Here is a 21,132-nt window from a genome sequence, read left to right as displayed (position 1 = left end):
CGATTCAATTTCTTTGTTAAATACATGTATTGAAAATATGTTTCATCTGGCTTGCTTTTTCATTTCTTAATAATATCTTTTGAAAGCAAAATTTTAAATTTTGATAAAGTCTAATTGTCACCTTTTTTTTTTCTTTAATGGTTTGAGCTTTTTATGTCCTAAGGAATCTTTGCCTGCTGCAAGGTCCCAAAGGTTTGATTTTATGTTTTATTCTAGCATTTTTATATCGTCTTTCACATTTAGGTCTATGGTCCAAATCATTTTAAAATAATATCTTACAGTTATGAGAGCAAAAACTATTCTAGAAAAATAAAACCACTGAGTGATTTGCCATTATTTTTTTTAATGTTTGTGCTTCTAATTTTTGTTGAGTTTAGTTAAGTTTTGTCTTGGAGAAGATGTGAAAAGAGTTATACATATTGTGTAAACCCTTTGTTTTCTTTTTAATTAAAAGTTTATTTTGCACTAGTTTTATAAGCATTTTTTATATTCCAGCCTATATTGAGAACATTTTCCCATAACCTTCCATATTTTCAAAACCATAATTTGAAGTAGGTGCAGAGAATCCCATCTTATTAATACACAGAAATGTATTTAGACAGTTCCTTTCTTTGGTATTTATCTTGATTCCGAATGTTTATTATAAATGTGGCTTAGAATGTACTTCCATATAAGTCTTAGATCTCTGGTTATTTCCTTAGCATAAATTTTTATATGTGGATTTATTGGTTTAAAGGATAAGAACAGAGGATCCCTGGGTGGCGCAGCGGTTTGGCGCCTGCCTTTGGCCCAGGGCGTGATCCTGGAGACCCAGGATCGAATCCCACATCGGGCTCCCGGTGCATGGAGCCTGCTTCTCCCTCTGCCTATGTCTCTGCCTCTCTCTCTTTCTCTCTCTGTGACTATCATAAATAAATAAAAATAAAAAAAATAAAGGATAAGAACATTTTTTAAACTTTTGATACATATTGCCAGAAAGAATGTAGCAATTTACAGACCTCCCAGTAGTTTGCAAAAGTACAGATGCACCGTCTCTGATTTGTGACACTATCTTTGGTTTTAATCTTAGCAAATCTTCTCAGACAAATCATTGTTGTTTTCATTTGTATTTCCTAGGTTATAGTAAGCCTGAATATTTTTTTCATATGTTTTTGGATCATTTGTGTTTCTTTTTTGTGAATCACTTGTTCAAACCTTAGTCTATTTTTCTAATGAGACATGTTTTATTGATTTATGAAAACTATATATAAGCCTACACCAATATATTATGTTAATCTATTTCAACCAAAGGTATTCCACATATTTTTTGTTTCTTGTTATTTAATTTTGTTTATGATATTTCTAATCTGTAGATTTTTAAAATTTGGAAAGTTAAACCTATCAAATTTTTGCATTAAAATTATTTTCCAGGGGCACATGGATGGCTCAGTGGTTGAGCACCTGCCTTCGGCTCAGGTCACGATCCTAGCATCCTGGGATCAAGTCCTACATAGAGGTCCCCACAGGGAGCCTGCTTCTCCCTCTGCCTATGTCTCTGCCTCTCTCTGTGGGTCTCTCATAAATAAATAAATAAATAAATAAATAAATAAATAAATAATTTAAATGATATATTTTCCACACCTCATTAACATACACATTTATAGACAAACTAATATTTTATTTTTCATATTTTATGCATTGTTTTTACATTGTAATGTTCTCATAGATCTATGATATATTTTAGCATACAGTGCAAAGAAAGACCGTGTCTTAGCCCCTGTTCCTTGGAAAGCAGAACCTGAGGAAAAGCTTATATGGTAAGAGTATTGGGGGAGAGGGATCCCAAGGTATCAAGAGTGAGAAGAAAGGGAAAATGAGGAAGGGCAGCAGGAAAGAAATCAAAGGTGGTGCATTATTGCCACGCTTGGCCATGGCTTCACGGGAAAACACAGCCATTGCTCAGTCATGCAGGGTGTCAGCAGACAGGCTGACAGAGCCAGTGCCTGAGTCCAATGGAGCAGAGAGAGGATGAGGAGGGAGGAAGTGATCTGTCAATTCTCTGTATCCTTTCTTTTAAGGAAAAAGTTTGTGCTTCTGAGGTGTTTTACCCCAGTACTGCTAGGGAAGGGTGGATTCCATGGAATCAGCTGTGTACAGCTCGGGTGCTGGAGCTGCTGTACATCCTATGTGACAGACAGGAGCAATGGAGGCTGTGCTCTGGAGGCTGGTGGAGCCTGGCAAATCCAGACAGGCACTTACACTGGTCTAGTAGAGCATGTGATTTTAATAGCTAACCATTTTCTGTAGCTCCACATAATGGATAATCAATCCTTTTTTTTTCTACCAATTTAAATTTCAACATTACCATAGTCTAAGTTCTTCATTATACGAGGGTTTACTTTTGGTTCTATATTGGTTCTATACATCTAGATGATGTACCAATGTACATTTATAATAATTTATAGCTCTCTGACGGTACAAATTTCTTTTTTTTTTCAGTTTTTTTCTTGGCTTTTATGAGAATAAGCTCACATGTGTAGGTAAAATCATAATAATTTTAACTAGTTTCATAAAACAGTCGGGGATTTGTATATAAATCACATTAAATTAAAACACGTGTTTGGGGACTAACAATATTTTTATACTGCCATTTTCCACCATTGATGAATACAGCAGCAGTGTCAGTCAACTTATTTCGGTTTTCTTTTTAATGTCCTTCAGTAAAATTTTCCAATTGTTTTTCATGTAGCTTCTGCAGAACTTTTAGTAAATTTATTCCTAGATATTTTAAATTAAGTACTCCAGTGAGCAGGAATTCTTTTATTATGCTTTTTAATTGCTAAAATTCTGGCATGTAGTAAACATTTTATATATTAATTTTATAACTAACCATGTTTCTAAACTCCTAACTAGTTCAAATAATTTTTCAGTTTAGTCTCATGGGTTTTCTAGGTAGACAATCATATTGTCTGTCAATAATAATTTTTCTTTCTTCTCCAACAATTATATTTCTTATTTCTCTTTTTTGCCCTTCTTCATTGGCTATAACTTCAGAAGAGTGTAAAGTGAATAACTGTGATGTCATCTTTTATCTTGCTCTTACCTTTAGTAAGAATGCTCTTAAAAAAAAATATTCCTGCTACTTTACTTTTAAATATCATATTGACTGTTTGTCTCAGAGAGAATTTTAAATCATATCAAGATAGAACATTTCTATTGCTCGATTGTGAACAGCTTTTTAAATTGATGATTAATGTTTAATTTATATCTTTTTGTTTTGATTAGACTGACCAGAACATTGTCTGTTTTACTGGGACAGGAGGCTGAAGCTTTTGATCCAATGCTCTTTTTAATTGGACACTGGCCTTCCACTTAGGACTCAGCTGCTTCTCCAGGGAAGGACCCTCTGCTCTGTCCTTCTGCTGCATAGGATACAAAAACCCTCAGCTTTGGGTCAGATTGGCCATCTACCATCTGACACTGCTCTTAGGGCTGAGTTGCTAAGCACTCAAAACTGTTTAAATTTGTGTCACCCCAAAGTTATAGCCTGCAAACCTATCTTGCTACCAGCATCTATCTACTCTTAGGCTTGGAGTAGTTTTTATTTATTTGTTTTTTTGTCTGTTAGTTAGGGGGGAGTGTGCCATAACAATGATTTTTATGCTAGTTGTGTCTCTCATCCTTGATCTTTGGACACTAGTGATCCCAATCCCAACATAGCCCAATTGTTACTTTGCTTGGCTTTTCTTTTTTATTTTGACATAAAACCTTTGTGGCTTTTTATACTTTATTAAGATAGAATACATAGTTTCTGTTTCATCAGTTATTTAGAAGCTTTCATGTGCTCTGGAAATTTCTATCCTTTTTCTGATAGAACTGTGTTTTCCATCAGGGAAGTGAGGAAGTACATGGGATTCCATTGGACCCCTCCAATCCACATGTATGTTTATACCTGATCAGGTCCTCTCCCAATTTCCAAAGTTTCTCTTTTGCCTTTTTTCCAATTTTCTTATTTCTTTCTAATCATCAGCCCTCCTTCTCTCAGCAAGTGAACTTAACTCTTACTTTACTGAGGAAATACAGGTTAGTAGGTAGGAACCCCCATCCTTTAATCTATAGCTAATTCTGGAGTCTTCCTTATTGTCTCCCCAGTTTATTCCCTTTCCTCCAGCTTCATGGGATTCTCCATTTACCCTTCAGTATGGGATCAACCCCTTTACCCATTTTCATCCAATTCCATCATCTCTCTTCAGATAAAGTATTTACCTCTGCTCCATTTGCCACCTCTCTCCTTTGTTGATTCGTAAACTCTAAACTCCTTCAGGTCTTCATTTTGGTTTTAAATCTCTCTGATTTCCTATTATTCTATCTCTCTCCTTCCCAGTCAGAAATATCAAAATACACCAGTTCCTTCTCTGGTTCCTTCTGCCTGTTTCTTAAATCCTCCCTCCACCCAGGGTTTTATTTTTAGTAGTGTTTTTATTTCATAATACATTGAATGAGATCCCCCCTAGGTAATCGTTTTCACTCCCTGAACTTCTAGTGGTCTATACACTGCTGACACCAATGTTGTCATTTCTCTTTCAAACCCCACTCCTAAATTACATACTGCCTGTTGAGGCATCTCAACCTGGTATTCCACAAGCACCTCCAAACAGGATGTACAAAGCCCCACTGATCAAACTCCTCCCCAGATCTCCTCTTTTATTGTCTTAAGTGTCATAACTGTCCACCCAAGTTACCCAAGCCATACCAGGGGTCACCTGAGCCCCGTCTACTGTCTGCATATCCAGTCAGTGCCACACGCTGTCTTTTCTCTTTAAGTTCCCCTGTGTCATTCTCTTCTCTTCTGTGCTCCCTGCTGCAGCATGACCCTAATCATTTCTCTTTGGAGCTCCTTGTACAGTATCTCTGCTCTGAATGTTTTTTGTTTTGTTTTGCTTCATGAACCAAGCTTTTTCTGATCGCTAGATTTTCCACATTCTTCCCACTATTCCCTCACCCTAAAACACTCATCTATTCTGATATTAACCTTGTCAAACACTCCTGAACACAATCATCAACTGAGCTCTTCCTTCACAAAAAACAAAATGTAGTTCTATTTAAATCACTTATGCTGAATAGACTGTCCTTTTTCCAGTGCATAGTCTTTCCTCCTTTGTCGAATATTAGTTGACCATAGAGTTGAGAGTCCACTTCTGGATTCTCTACTCTGTTCCATTGAAGCAAGATAGGTGTGCATGTGTCTGTTTTTGTGCTGATACCACACTGTCTTCATGATCACAGCTTTGTAGTACAACCTGAAATCTGGCATTGTGATGTCCCCAGCTATGGTTTTCTTTTTTAATATTCCCCTGGCTATTTGGGGTCTTTTCTGATTCCACACAAATCTTAAGATGATTTGTTCCAACTCTCTAAAGAAAGTCCATGGTATTTTGATAGGGATTGCATTAAATGTGTAACTTGCCCTGGGTAATATTGACATTTTCACAATATTAATTCTTCCAATCCATAAGCATGGAATATTTTTCCATCTCTTTGTGTCTTCCTCAATTTCTTTCAGAAGTGTTCTGTAGTTTTTAGGGTATAGATCTTTTACCTCTTTGGTTAGGTTTATTCCCAGGTATTTTATGCTTTGGGTGCAATTGTAAATGGGATTGACTCTCTAATTTCTCTGTCTTCTGTCTCATTGTCAGTGTATAGAAATGCCACTGATTTCTGGGCATTGATTTTGTATCCTGCCACATTGCTGAATTGCTGTATGAGTTCTAGCAATCTTGGGGTGGAGTCTTTTGGGTTTTCTACATACTGCATCATGTCATCTGTGAAGAGGGAGAGTTTGACTTCTTTGCCAGTTTGAATGCTTTTTATTCTTTTTGTTGTCTGATTGCTGAGGCTAGGACTTCTAGTACTATGTTGAATAACAGTGGTAAGAGTGGACATCCCTGTCATGTTTCTGATCTTAGGGGAAAGGCTCTCAGTTTTTCCCCATTGAGAATGATATTTGCTGTGGACTTTTCACAGATGGCTTTTAAGATGCTGAGGAATCTATCCCTACATTCTGAAGGATTTTGATCAGGAATGGATGCTGTCTTTTGTCAAATGCTTTCTCTGCATCTATTGAGAAGATCATATGGTTCTTGTTTTTTCTCTTGTTGATGAATAAATGGTGCTGGGAAAATTGGACAGCCACATGCAGAGGAATGAAATGAGACCATTCTCTTACACCATATACAAAGATAAACTCAAAATGGATGAAAGATCTAAACGTGAGACAAGAATCCATCAGAATCCTAGAGGAGAACACAGGCAACACCCTTTTTGAACTTGGCCACAGTAACTTCTTGCAGATATTATTATGCTTTTTAATTGCTAAAATTCTGGCATGTAGTAAACATTTTATATAGATCAAGAATGAGAGACACAACTAGCATAAAAATCATTGTTATGGCACACTCCCCCCTAACTAACAGACAAAAAAACAAATAAATAAAAACTACTCCAAGCCTAAGAGTAGATAGATCCTGGTAGCAAGATAGGTTTGCAGGCTATAACTTTGGGGTGACACAAATTTAAACAGTTTTGAGTGCAATCTATGAAAGCAAGGGAAACAAAAGCAAAAATGAATTATTGGAACTTAATCAAGATAAAAATCTTCTGCACAGCAAAAGAAACAGTCAACAAAACTAAAAAACAACCTACAGAATGGGAGAAGATATTTGCAAATGACATATCAGAGAAAGGGCTAGAATCCAAGATCTATAAAGAACTTATTAAACTCAACAGCAAAGAAACAAACAACCCAATCATGAAATGGGCAAAAGGCATGAACAGAAATCTCACCAAAGGAGACATACACATGGTCAACAAGCACATGAGAAAATGCTCCACATCACTTGCCATCAGGGAAATACAAATCAAAACCACAATGAGATACCACCTCACACCAGTGAGAATGGTGAATATTAACAAGACAGGAAGGAAACATCAAATGTTGGAGAGGATGTGGAGAAAGGGGAACCTTCTTGTACTGTTGGTAGGAATGTGAACTGGTGCAGCCACTCTGGAAAACTGTGTGGAGTTTCCTCAAAGAGTTAAAAATAGAGCTACCCTACGATCCAGCAATTGCACTACTGGGGGTTTACCCCAAAGATACAGATGTAGTGAAAAGCCAAGGCACCTGTACCCCAATCTTTAAAGCAGCAACATCCACAATAGCCAAACTGTGGAAGGAGCCTCAGTGTCCCTCAAAAGGTGACTGGATAAAGAAGATGTGGTGTATATATACAATGGAATATTACTCAGTCATTACACACAATGAATACCCACCATTTGCTTCGATGTGGATGGAACTAGAGGGTTATTATGCTGAGTGAAGTAAGTCAATCAGAGAAGGACAATCATTACATGGTTTCACTCATATGGGGAATATAAAAAATAGTGAAAGGGATTATAAGGGAAAGAAGAGAAAATGAGTGGGAAAAATTAGAGGGAGTACAAAACATGAGACTCCTAACTCTGGGAAATGAACAAGGGGTAATAGAAGGGGAGGTGGCGGGGGGATGGAGTGACTGGGTGACAGGCATTGAGGGGGCACTTGACAGGATGAGCACTAGGTGTTATACTCTATGTTGGCAAATCAAAGTTAGATAAATAAATAAATAAATAAATAAATAAATAAATAAATCACTTGTGCTTAAAAAACCTCTCACAGGCTTCCACTGCCCTTGAGATAAAGTCCAAACTCCTTAGCATGGCATACAGATATTCTTCTCTAGACTTTTCTCTCACCAAACTTCTGTGCAGCCCTTTTGTTCTCATCACAGCAAACTTCTCTGCCATTCACAATACTGTTCCATGCCACTATGATTCAGATCTCTGTTCAGCTTTTTTATCTACCTACAATGTATCTAATACCTCCTCCCCTATCCCTGTCAAGCAAACCAACATTATTTTATCTTTTTTAAATGATCTCAAAAATCACCTACCCTTTGAATCTTTTTCATGCCACCACCCTGTCACTTAAAACTGATCATCTTTCTTTTTTTGTACTCCTATGTGGACTTCTTACAATGCCTTAAATGAACGTATTTGTTTTCAAATCTATTGGTCTCCCTGTAATAACAAACTTATTATACTCTTTCCTTTATTTCTTTATCCAAAAACCAATATGGCCATCCAGAACCCATTTTTAAGCATTGTGCAACCATTGGCAACATAAAGATTAATAACACAGACTCTTTGCTCCAAGCACACGTAGAGAAATATATCCATACAGCACGTACACATACAGCATAGCAAGTATCCTGATAGTGACATTCACCATTTATTTATCTCATGGGCACAAAGAAAAAGTGCTTAATTCAGTTAGATTAAACAACACACTCTTGAACAACCAATGAGTCAAAGAAAAAAATCAAAAGGGAAATCAAAATATATCTCGAGACAAACAAAAATGGAAATCCAACGTATTATAAGTTAGGGGATGCAGATAAAACAATTCTAAGAGAATGTATAGCTATAAATGCATACACTAAGAAAATATAGTTCTCAAGAAACAATATAACATTATGAGGAACTAGAAAAAGAAAAAAGAAAACTAGGCCCAAAGTAAGCAGAAGAAAGAAAATTTTAAGGATTAGAGAAGGAACAAATGAAATAGAGAATAGGAAAACAAAAGAAAAGATTTTTTTAACCTAATAGTTCTCTGAAAAGATAAAGTTGACAAATATTTAGTTAGACTAACCAAGAAAAAGAGAGCGAGTTCAAATAAAATTGCAACTGATACCACAGAAATACGAAGGATCATAATAGACTACTATGAACAATTTATGCCACAAATTGGATCACCTAGAAGAAATAGATTTATCACTAGAAATATACAACTGGTGTAACTAAATCATAAAGAAATAGAAAATCTTTACACTCAGTAATAAGTGAGGAGATTGAACCAGTAATTTAAAATCTCCAAGAAAAGCTAAGACCAGATTACTTTACTAGTGAATTCTACCTAACATTTAAAGATTAACACCAGTCCTTCTCAAACTCTCCAAAAAACTAAAGACCAGGAACTCTCTCAAATTCATTCCATTGGTGCTACTTACAGTATCTTGATACCAAAACCAGATAAGGACAATAAAAGGAAGAAAAACTATAGGCCAATATCCCTGGTGAATATAGATGCAAAATACAAGTAAACAGAATTCAACAGCATACTGAAAGGATCACACACATTCCAGCAAGGATGGTTCAACATATGCAAATCAATAAATGTGATATATCACATTAATAGAATAAAAAATAAAATTAAGATAATCATCTCAATAGATGGGGGGATCATTTAAAAAAAAATTCAACATCCTTTCATGATAAAAACTCTTAACAAATTAGGTATGGAAGGAATATACCTCAACATAATGAAGGCCATATATAACAAGCTCACAGCTACTCAATGGTGAAAGGTTGAAAGTTTATCCTCTAAGATCAGAAACAGGACAAGGGTGCCCGCTCCTATTCAACACAGTACTGGAAGTCCTAGCCAGAGGACTTATCTACCTTTGGTATTAAGGTGATGGCCAGAACAATCGGGCAGAAAAAGAAATAAAAAGCATCCAACAGAAAAGAAGAAGTAAAATTGTCTCTCTTTGCACATGACATGATCTTATATATAAAAAACTCTAAAAATTTTTTCTGAGTTAAAGCAGAAATTTATTAAAATCTATTTATATAGTGTTTTACAAACAACAAAAAATGTACACAGTCCTCATCATTCGGCCATCAACCCTATTCTCAGAAGTGCTTTGAGATACAATGGCCAACAGACACATGAAAAAAATGCTCAACATCACTTGGCATCAGGGAAATACAAATCAAAACCACAATGAGATACCACCTCACACCAGTCAGAATGGCTAAAATTAAGAAGTCAGGAAACAACAAATGTTGGCAAGGATGCTGAGAAAGGGGAACCCTCTTACACTGCTGGTGGGAATGCAAGCTGGTGTGGCCACTCTGGAAAACAGTATGGAGGTTCCTCAAGAAGTTAAAATACAGAAATATAGGTAAATACCCCAAAGATACAAATGTGATCTGAAGGGACACCTGCACCCCTATGTTTATAGCAGCAATATCCATGATAGTTGAACTATGGAAAGAGTCCAGATGACAGATGAATGGATAAAAAAAGATGTGGAATATATATACAACAGAATATTACTCAGCTATCAGAAAAAAAAATCTTATCATTTTCAAGGATATGGATGGGACTAAAGGGTATTACGCTAAGTAAAATAAGTGGATCAGAGAAAGACAATCATATGATTTCGCTCATATGTGGAATTTAAGAAACAAAACAGAGGATCATAGGGGAAGGGAGGGAAAAATAAAATAAGATGAATAAAAGACACTTAACTCTTGGAAAATAAACTGAGGGTTTCTGGAGAGGAGAGGAGTAGGGGAAGGGGTAACTAGGTGATGGGCATGAAGGAGGGCATGTGATATAATGAGTACTGAGTGTTAGATACAACTGATGAATCACTGAACTCTAAAACTAATAAAACACTCTATGTTAATTATCTGAATTTAAATAAAATTAAATTTAAAAAAGAAACCATCAACAAAAAGAAGTGCTTTGAGAGAAGACAGATTTCTCTGCCTTTCTCCTAAAAAAAAAAAATTCTGTTTATACTCCTGAAAATGATGCATTTATTACATCACCTCTTATAAGAACAATCCCACTGAGATCCCAAAACCTGTACAGAGAGTGAAGAGATCTTAGCAAAGAACCTCCTCCAGAATGCAATGCTTTATCACAGAGGTGTAATGTAGGAAACACATAAAAAGGTGGCTGTCAGGGATGCCTGGGTGGCTCAGTGGTTGGGTGTCTGTCTGCTTTTGGCTTGGGGCATGATCCTGGAGTTCTGGGATCAAGTCCCACATCAGGCTCCCTGCCAGGAGCCTGCTTCTCCCTCTGCCTAGGTCTCTGCCTCTCTCTGTGTCTCTCATGAATAAATACATAAAATCTTAAAAAAAAAAAAAACTGGCTGTCAGAGGAGTGTATGTGATCTGACAGGTGGGCCATGTAGAGCCTGATGGGCAGACCCACACTGTGGGGCATGGCCAGCTAGGACTGCATGGCCTCCAAGGCCTCTTCTTACTCCTTATCTTCTGAGGTGGCTATTCCTCCTGGAGGTTTGATCTCCAGAAGTATATTGGTCACATTACTAGCTGTTTTGCCAAAGGCTCTTGCTGTAATTTCAAACAAAATTTTATCAATTGCATGTCTGCTGCTTCTACCATTTCTTCCAGATCATCCATGCTTTCAAAAGTGTCCTCTTCTGTCTCTTCCATGATACCAGCCTTCATAATCTCTTTGGACAATTCCTGTCTGGTGCCCTGGATTGACGAGATCTTCACAAGACTCTGAATGGCCTTTGTCACTTCTGTGCTCTTTTGCAGGGAAAGATTCAGCCACTTTCAAACCACCAGCTGGTTCTTCATCTGCACAAGCACAGAGTTCATGTGAGCTTTGGATGCATAAAGCCTGCTCACAGCCTTCCTTGACCTATCCTCTCATTAGCCAGAACCACACAGACATCCTTCTGGCCCTTCTTGGCAGCATCTTTCACAGATTATTTCATTCTTTCTTTTTCTCGTTTTCTCTTTGGATATCTCTTATTTGCCTATCTGCAGCTCTCATTTCCCTTTCTAATCAACAAGATCAACATACAAAAATCAGTTGCATTTCTATACACTAACAAGGAACTATTTTAAAATGAAATAAAGACACCATCTCCCCACCTCAGCATGTAGAATGGCATTAAAAAAAAATAGTATCTTAGGAATAAATTTAACCAAGGAGGTAAAATATCTGCATTCTTTCAAACTATAAAACATAGATGAAAGAAACTAAAGAAAACACAAATAAATGAAAAGATATTCTGTATTCATGGATTAGAAGATCTAAAACACTGTTAAAATGTCCATACAAGTCGAAGTGATCTACAGATTCAGTGCAATCCCCATTAAGATTTGGATGGCATTATTTATGGAAATAGAAAAAAAAAGTCCTAAAATTGATATGGAAACATGAAAGACCCTAAATAACCAAAGCAATCTTGAGAAAGAGAACTAAGCTGAACTTATCACACTTCCTGATTTCAAATTATATCACAAAGCTAGGGTAATAAAAATAAATAGGCATAAAAACAGATACATAGACCACTGGAACAGAATTTAGGACTCAGAAATAAACCCACGCATATATAATCAACTAGTATTTGACAAAGGAGCTAATAATACTCAATGGAGAAAAGAAAGTCTCTTCAATAAATGGAGTTGGGAAAACTAGATAGTCACATGCAGAAGAATGAACTAGACCCTTATCTTACACTACTCACAAAAAAGTAACTAGAGATGGATTAAAACTTAAATGTAAGACCTGAAACTAAAGGTTCTAGAAGAAAACATAGAGGGGTAAGCTCCCTGACAATGGCAGTAGCAATGATTTTTTTTTTTTTTTGGAATTTGGCACCAAAAGCACAAGTAACAAAAGCAAAAATAAACAAGTGGTACTACATCAGACTAAAAAACTTTGGCACAGTCAAAGAAGTAATAAAAAAATGAAAAGGCAATCTATGGAATGGAAGAAAATATTGGTAAACCATGTATCTGGTAAGACGTTAATGTCCAAAATACATAAGAACGTCAAACTCAATACAAAATCCAACAAACAAACAAACAAAACCCAAATTAGCCAATTAAAAATGGTTAAAGGACCTGGATAGATACTTTCCCAAGGAATATTTACAAATGGCCAACGGGTACGTGGAAAGATCTTCCACGTTTATCATACTAATCATCAGGGAAATGCAAATCAAAACCACAAGGCAACATCACCTCACATAGATCAGAATGGCTATTATCAAAAAGACAACAAATAACAAGTGCTAGCCAGGATATAAAGAAAAGGGAATACATTTCTTGGTGGAATACATTTCCTGGTGGAAATATAAATGGTAATGACCATTATGGAAAACAGTACGGAGATTTCTTTAAAAAAAAAAAAGAAAAAACGACTTAAAAATAAACTACCATATGATTCATCAATTCTATTTTGGATATATATCAGAAGAAAATGAAATCACTATCTTGAAGAGATATCTGTGCCCCAGGTTCATTTTAGCGTTATTTATAACAGCCAAGATGTGAAAACAACAATGTGTCTATCAACAGATGAATGAAAAGAAAATGTGAGATATCTATATATAATCCACTCATATACCAGAATATTATTCAGCCATAAAAAGAAGGAAGTCCTGCCATTTGCAACAACATAGATGAACCTTGAGGGCTTTATGCTAAATGAAATAAGCCAGAGAAAGACAAACACTGTATGATCTTATTTACATGCAGAATCCAAAAAAAACCTTAACTCATAGAAACAGTAGATTGGTGATTGCCAGGGATGGGGTCACAGGGGGCGGGGGTGGTGGGAAGGATGGGTAAAGGTTGTCCAAGGACACAAACCTTCAGCTTTGAGATGAATAATATCTGGGCTCTAATGTACATTAAATCCTACATGGTGACAATAGTTAACAATATTATACTATATACTTGAAATTTACTAAGAGAGTAGATCTTAAACATTCTCAGGGGGCACCTGGGTGGCTCAGTTGGTTAAATGTCTGCCTTTGGGTCAGATCATGATGCCAAGGTTCTGGGATCGAGCCCCGCATCAGGGTCCCTGATACTCAGCAGGAATCTGCTTCTCACTCTCCTTCTGCCCCTCCTCCTTTCTCTTTTCCTCTCTTAAATAAATAAATAAAATCTTTAAAAACAAAAAAAGTTCTCAGTACACACACACACACACACACACACACACGAAGTAATTATGCGAGGTGATGGATGTATTAACTAACTTTATTGCTGTAATCACATTGCAATATATACAGATCAAATCATCACATCGTACATTAAGAACACAATATTACATGTTAATTATATATCAATAAAGATGGAAAAATTTTCAAGCAAATATTACCAAAGGAATAAAAGAAGAAAACAGAAAATCAATAAGGCAAGAAAGCAGGAAATATATTCCACATATGTGTGTACTTTTTCCAGGACAAGGGGACGGGAGCCAGAGAGCTTCCCATTCCCCTCTTCCACCTCAAACACAAATAAAACATTATCATCCCCTTCAGCAGAACAGAGAATTGCTGCCTCCAGCAGGAACTGTATTCCCCACTAATCTCTGGAACTGTACATTTTTGTAACTATTCATAACAAATCATTGAATTAATTTCCTTTTTATTTCCTTATGAGAAAACTAAATTACTAATATTATCAAAATGTTCTCCCTCACTAGAAAATTCCCCTGATTCTAGTATTTGGGTTTATATGATTCCATTTGGAGTTGGTTTTAGAAAACATGGATTTTTTTTTTTTAAGGCAATACTCAGTACTAACGTTGGCCCAAGCATTCTACTCTTTACTAGCTATAGGATTTTTCCCCCCGTAGGTTCCTTCTCTCATCTTTTATTCACTCTCTGCTTTTACAGTGCTACTTTCCGTACAGCAATTTTTTATTTTCAAAAACGTATCCAGGCTTTTCATAATAAATTTTGACCTCCCAAATACAAACACTGGGGCTTAGTTGGAGCAGTTGAGGATAATCCCTCAGCCTCCATAAAGAAAGCCAAAGTTTTACAGTCTTCCACTTTACAATCTTCTCTGAGCACAGCTTATGGGAGACTGAGCTTACAGATATTTAGAACATTTCTTTTTTTTTTTTTTCTCCTTTCTTAGTCTGCTCAGACTGACATACCCAAATACCACAGGAATTTATTTTCTTATGGTTCTGAAGACGGGGCATTCCAGATCGAGGTGCCAGCAGATCCTGTTTCTGGAGAGAGCCCTCTCCCAGCTTGCAGATGGCAGCCTTCTCGCTGTGTGTTCTCACGTGATGGCAAGGGAGTAGGAGCTCCCTGGTATCTCTTCTCATTAGGACGCTAATCTTATTAGAGCAAGGTGCCACCCCTAGGACCCTATTTAACCTTAATTACTTACTTTTACTCCAAATACAGTCACATTGGGGATTAGGGCTTAACATGAGTTTTAGGAGGACACAAGTTAGTCCACAGTACCCCTGAAAAAAAAGAAAAACTTGTACTACAAGTCAAAATGGACAAAAACACACAGAAGCCATCCATTTCTTTAAGTCAATTCCCCAGCAGTGGCAGCCATGAACAGTGAAAAAGATTTAGCAAGTTGCGTCACCCACCAGTCCCTCTTCTGTCACTTGGAAGGTATATACTCTTTTCTTTTGTGTTCCAAAGCACTTTAGGAGAGTTCTAACTCTGGGCACTTTTACACAGATGAGATGTGCTTCTTCTGCTCACAACACACACCTCCCTCTCCACTGGAAGAGCTAAACACCTCTTCATGAGAAGCATCTGTCCTTGGGTGCCTTCCATTTTCTCTCTCTTCTCCAGGGACCTGTGTGTGCCATGCTTCTTCCTCTCAGGCAGAAATCTCTCCTTTCATCTCACTTGCAACCCTTCTAGATGTTGGAGACCATCCAATCCCTCTGCAAAGTGCTATCCAAGAGCCCGCTCCCCAGGCCCCCCCAACATCACCACTCCTCAGCCTCTCAGCTCTGTGTAGTACATCCACCAGCAGCTTCCGCTGGCAAGGGTCGCAGCCTTGTCTCCCTCTGTGTGGTCTGCTCTGCTGGTGGAGCTGAAATCAGCTCGGGTTCAGGAGGGGTTCTCCACCTTGGTGTGATCTTCTACATCCACTGCTACTGCTGAGTGGTGGTGGCTGGTGTGGATACAGGCAGTGCCCCAAACTCCCCATCTTCTCCAGGCCTCCTGTCTGCCAGAGCAGAGGATGGCAGCGAGCTGAGAAAATCAGAACCCCGGAGATGTGACTGGATGACAAGTCTAGCCATCATTCACTCCTGTTCCCAGGCTTAAGGGAATGCCTATCGGAGCTTTCCCTTTGGTGCCTGAGGCGCAGTTGCACATGGAGTGAATGGAGACATCATTCCTTCTTTACCATAATTCTGCACTACCTCATCCCCCACATTGGAGGACACAGACTATGCCCAGTGTTGGGTCACTGTTAGCCCCTTCTCTGAGAAGAGCCCACTATAAAGAAGCAGAAAGCATAAAGAAAGAAAATCGGAGAACTTATAATGATGCACACAATTTCTATTTATACCATCAAGTCAGTCTCATATCTTTCCTTTCTACTGCCTCTTCCTTCCTTCCCTCTACCTCTCTCCCTCCATCCTTCCTTCCTTCCTTCCTTCCTTCCTTCCTTCCTTCCTTCCTTCCTTCCTTCTTTCCATGGCCCCGGGCCAATCATTGAGCACCTTCTTGACATGCTGTAATATTTATTTTGCATAATTTTACTAGGTTTTTACAAAAGTTATACCCATAAAAAAAAACCTGTCAGGCCAAAAATTAAATGCAATCAGTTAAAGAGACACCTTAAGCAGATACTCTCCTAATTCAACATTTTGTTTCTTTTGAAAGCTGCATATTACTTTTGGGGTGCATGATTGGTCAATCTGTTAAGCATGACCTGACTTCAGCTCAGGTCATGATCTCGGGGTCCTAGGATTGAGCCCCTCAGTGGGCTTCTCACTCACTGGGGAGTCTGCTTGTCCCTCTGCTCCTCCCCCTGCTCGTACTCCCTCCCTCTCTCTCTCTCTCTCTCTCTAATAAATAAGATCTAGAAAAGAAAGAAAGAAAGAAAGAAAGAAAGAAAGAAAGAAAGAAAGAAAGAAAGAAAGAAAGAAAGAGAAAGAAAGGAAGGAAGGAAGGAAGAAAGAAAGAAAAAGAAAGCGAGCTGCATGTTACTTTTTTTTAAAAGATCTTATGTATTTCTTTGAGAGACAGAGAACGACAGAGAGCACAAGCAGGGGAGAAGCAGGCTTCCCACCGAGCAGGGATCACAATGTAGGGCTGAATCCCATGATCCCTGGGATCATGACCTGAGCCAAAGCCTGACGCTTAACATGCATGGCCACCCCAGCACCATGTATGTTACTTTTAAATCAAATTTGTAGGGCTGTTGGCGTATGGTTTAATGGGCATAGAGTCTGCCCAACCCTGCCATTTCTGTGTACCCTTGGCCAAGTTGCTTAGGTTCTCAAAGGCTACATTTCTTCACCTCTAAACATGGTGATAATAATGCTAACTATCTCATTAGACTGTTGGGAGGATATTATTAATCAACACATGCAATGTACATATGAAAGGGCCTGGGGTCTAGTAAGTCTTTAACAAATATTATATATCATTATTAAATTAGTCTTAAGTTTTTATGGAGCACCTATTATCCACCTAGAATTTCACTAGCCAGGTGAGCTGTGAGAGAACAGGCTAGTTATTGTTGACTGGCCTGACTTACCAAATTGTTTGACCCAGGCAAGTGTTTCAGATGGTGTGATCAAGGCCTTGCAGAGCATCTGGGGGCATCCCAACCGTGAGGCGTGTGGCACCAGAGTTTCAGAGACACAACTGTCATGACCAGTGGCTGTCATTTTGAACATCTGGAATTTCTTCCAGTTGCATTTAAGACTCCTCATGAAGACCTGATAGACAACACCAGGCAATGATCTCTCCCCATGAAGCAACATTGCAATGTGCTTAGAAAAAATACCAGGCTCTAATATATCCATATCCTCTCATTATTTTCAAGGGCAGCCTTGATTCCTTCTATCTTTTCATGTTTCAACTGGGAAAGAGAGAACTTTACTCTGCTTCATCAAAGCACAGCCCCTTTTGTATGGCTCTAGATACAGTGTGAGAGCAACAGACACCTGTTGAATGGAACCATGAAGCTCAAATGAAGTAACACATTTTTAAGCAAATCAGGGAATTGTTTCTCTGTCCTGATGCTCCTCCAGGTAGATGGCTTGCACACTTGCCTTCTCCGGTATGACTTCTCTTGCGTTCCCTCTGTGACCACCTCACACATAGATGGAAGTGCAGCCCAGAACAGCCCTGGTTCCGCTCGGGAACATTCCCGCCAGCACATCGACTACCTCCTCACTCATACACTGCACGTCAGAACAATCGCTTGCCCACGGATAGCATCTCTCAAGAGTTTAGAAAAATAAACAGGAGTTTCTTATTTCAAAAATACTAGGCCATTTGCAACAACATGGATGCAGCTAGAGAGTATTATGCGAAGCAAAATAAGTCAGTCAGAGAAAGACAAATACCATATGATTTCACTCACATGTGGAATTTGAGATATAAAACAAATGAGCAAAGGGGAAAAAAGAGAGTGAGAGAGACAAATCAATAAACAAACTCTTCACTGTAGAGAACGGATGGGGAGAGGAGAGGAGAGGGAGGCGGGAGGGTGGGGAAGGGGGAAACAAGTGAAGTGGATGAAGCAGTGCACTTGTGATGAGCACCCGATGATGTATGGACTACACCTAAAACTAACAGAACACTGTATGTTAACTGGAATTAAAATAAAACCTTAAAAAAAATTTCCAATGCTTGTCCAAGGAGTCATGTTGAAATGTGCTTTGACGAGTAAGTAAGCTTTAGAAGCACTTACCCTTCCTTCCTGAAGCAATTGCCGAGTTCTGCACGTTCACAGAGGACATCATCTGCTCCATCTTCACATCTACAATGTGTAATAAGCAAGCTGCTTCTACCAGTAATAACGATAATAATAATAGTAATAATTAAAACATTCACCGAGTTTACTTGGTGCCAGTTACTGAGCCTGGTGTGTTGTATGACTAGCTGGGCTGTCATTAACAACTCTGAGTATCCCTGTTGAAAGATGAGGAAACCAAAGCTCGAGACAGTAACTTTGTGCCCATTTGCAGATGAGAGCTCCAGTGACTCGCCCCAGCACATGGTATTCCCAGCTCTAGCACCAAGTTCTCTGAGGCCCTTTCTAAGGCACTGTTTTTCAGCATCTCCAAGTCACCCATGAGGTCTGAGGCCTTTTTAGCATCACTTTGGGGGGCTCACTGTCCCAGCCTAGAAGAGGTCAGTCACAGTGGTCAATCTGCTATGCCTACAGGCCATGCTTTGTGCACAGACACAAAGATATCTCATAACCAAAGGCAAAGGGCATGATCCCAGTTGGAAATGACTAACAGGGATCCTTTGCCTCTGAGGCCAGAGCTTGAATCTACAACTAGTTAGCGCCAGTTCCACTGGCATGCTGTCTACATAATGCAAACCATGGCATTTGGCAATGGCTCTTAAATTTGGCACACTCCACACTCCTCCTGGACCCACGAGATAACATAACCAAATGTTTTCTGATGCTGTAAGAAATGAGTGTTTTGCAGGTAGGAGGAAATGCAAACATCATCTGTATAAGGGGCTTGCTCCATCCAATCCCAAGGGCAAAATGGCTCACTCCTTCCCGACCCTTCAAAAGGTTAAATGTGAGCAAAGGCCCAGATAAATGGTCACAATGCAAACAAAGTCATGTAAATAAATGCATCTCTGATCTATGCAGGCTGGTGATGCCAAATATACCATCTGCACCATTTCTCATGATGAGTTGATTTTTTTTTCCCTGAATGTCCCAAGCAATGAGAAGATGACCATGTTTATGCAGACCAAAGCATGCATCATTTGATACTCTTGGAAATTTTTTTAGATTTCAGATCCACAGAGAATCAGTAGCATTTGTGTCTTTCTGGGTTAGCTTGGAGATGGACAAAAGAAAGAAAGCTCACTAGAAAAGAATAGGGTGCATATCCAGGGCCTAAGAGGGTACTTGCAGTTGATTGTGATTTTTAGTGGGTTCTAGTTGCATCTGCAATCTAAGGTGGCTCCCCTGGTCCTTCACTCATTCACTTACGAGAAGCCTTATCAGAATCTAATTATGGCGGGAGCTGTCTTAGGTGTTATGGATACAAAGATAGGTAAAATAAGGTGCTCACCTAGGGAGCTATTCCTTGTGCTGTGAGAATTTGTTTGGCATGATCTATGGATAACTTCTTGAGGAATAAAAATTAAGAGTCTATAATCAGAATCACATGTGGATGGAGCTTCTTAAAAATACAAATGACCAGAATATAACCCTTCAATTACTAATTGATCTATAGCAGGGCTCAGGCATCTATATTATTTAAAAAACAAAATGAAAATGAAACTTGTAGGTCAAGGGTCGGCAAACATTGTTTTGTAAAGAGCCGCATAGCAAATATATTCAGTTTTGTGGGTTTTACAGCTTTTGTTGCCATTATTCATCCCTGCCATTGTAGCATGAAAGTAGCCATAGATAACATGAGAATAAGAGGGTGTAGCTGTGTTCCAATAGAACTTTATTGTTGCAAAAACAGACAGCATGCTGGATTTAGCCTGTGGGCTATAGTTTTCCATGTCCTGTTCTAAATGATTCTTATAGGCAACTAGGCTTGAAATCTACTTGCCTGGAAAATATCGTGACTTTGGAGGGTGTGGGATCAACACCACCACAGATAAAAACAGAAGGAATACGGTTTTCCCATCCACATCATAGTGCAAAAAACTTCCTTCAATGCAATCTCACCTTCTGTTGCAAGCAATACAATGCTTAACGTTGAATCTGATTGGGACACCTCAGTGGCTCAGTGGTTGAGTGTCTGCTCTTGGCTCGGGTCATGATCCTGGGGTCCTGGTGTCCTGCGATTGAGTCCCACCTGAGGCTCCCTGCAGGGAGCCTGCTTTTCCCTCTGCCTGTGTCTCTGCCTCTCTTTCTATCATTCATGAATAAATAAAATCTTTAAAAAAAAAAACATTGAATCTGATAAAATACTTTGCAGAGATCCATATTCAAGTTCCGTTCTTATGGAAGGTAGGGAGTTTTCCTAGATATCCAGTCTACCCTAAGAAATTAATCTACCTGCTTTCTAAGTATTTCTGAGATCAGAAAAAAAATAGATATGTCCATGATTATGTTATGTACCACTACATCTTAGGATCTGGTGTAACAAAAAAATACATAGCTTTTTAAAGACAGTTTTTAAATTCTAAGGTATGTCTAGGCTCTTAATTCATATATTATTATATTCGATAGATTTAAGGAAAATAAACCAACTTTTAACTATAAACTATTTGATATTCTCTTAGTTCTAAGATTTGGAAATACACTTTGTGCTCATCGAAGACAAAT

General features: G+C 38.3%; 1 protein-coding gene and 1 pseudogene across 29 annotated transcripts in view; both read right to left on the bottom strand.

Annotated features, from left to right (window-relative positions):
- LOC144315329 (charged multivesicular body protein 3-like) overlaps positions 1-14,983 on the bottom strand; it is a 29,195-nt pseudogene extending 14,212 nt beyond the window's left edge.
- Positions 1-21,132, bottom strand: part of LOC144316322 (uncharacterized) — a 197,132-nt gene that overhangs the window by 34,870 nt on the left and 141,130 nt on the right. For 20 of the 29 annotated variants that reach the window (XR_013382170.1, XR_013382171.1, XR_013382186.1 and 17 more), the window contains one exon: positions 18,565-18,633. The exons of 3 other annotated variants lie outside the window; for them this stretch is intronic. Coding sequence is in view for 3 of the 26 variants with exons in the window: in XM_077902142.1 (XP_077758268.1) it covers positions 15,727-15,881; positions 18,565-18,633 (224 nt within the window). In the remaining 23 variants the exon portion in view is untranslated. Of the gene's footprint in view, positions 1-13,878; positions 15,882-17,400; positions 17,585-18,564; positions 18,634-21,132 lie in introns of those variants that run through there. 6 more of the 29 variants (XR_013382189.1, XM_077902141.1, XM_077902143.1 and 3 more) reach the window with 2 other exon arrangements.

Source organism: Canis aureus, chromosome 6, assembly GCF_053574225.1.
Source record: "Canis aureus isolate CA01 chromosome 6, VMU_Caureus_v.1.0, whole genome shotgun sequence".
NCBI lineage: Eukaryota > Metazoa > Chordata > Mammalia > Carnivora > Canidae > Canis > Canis aureus.
The sequence above is the reverse complement of the archived record's forward strand: the minus strand, read 5'-3'. Positions and strand labels throughout refer to the sequence as shown.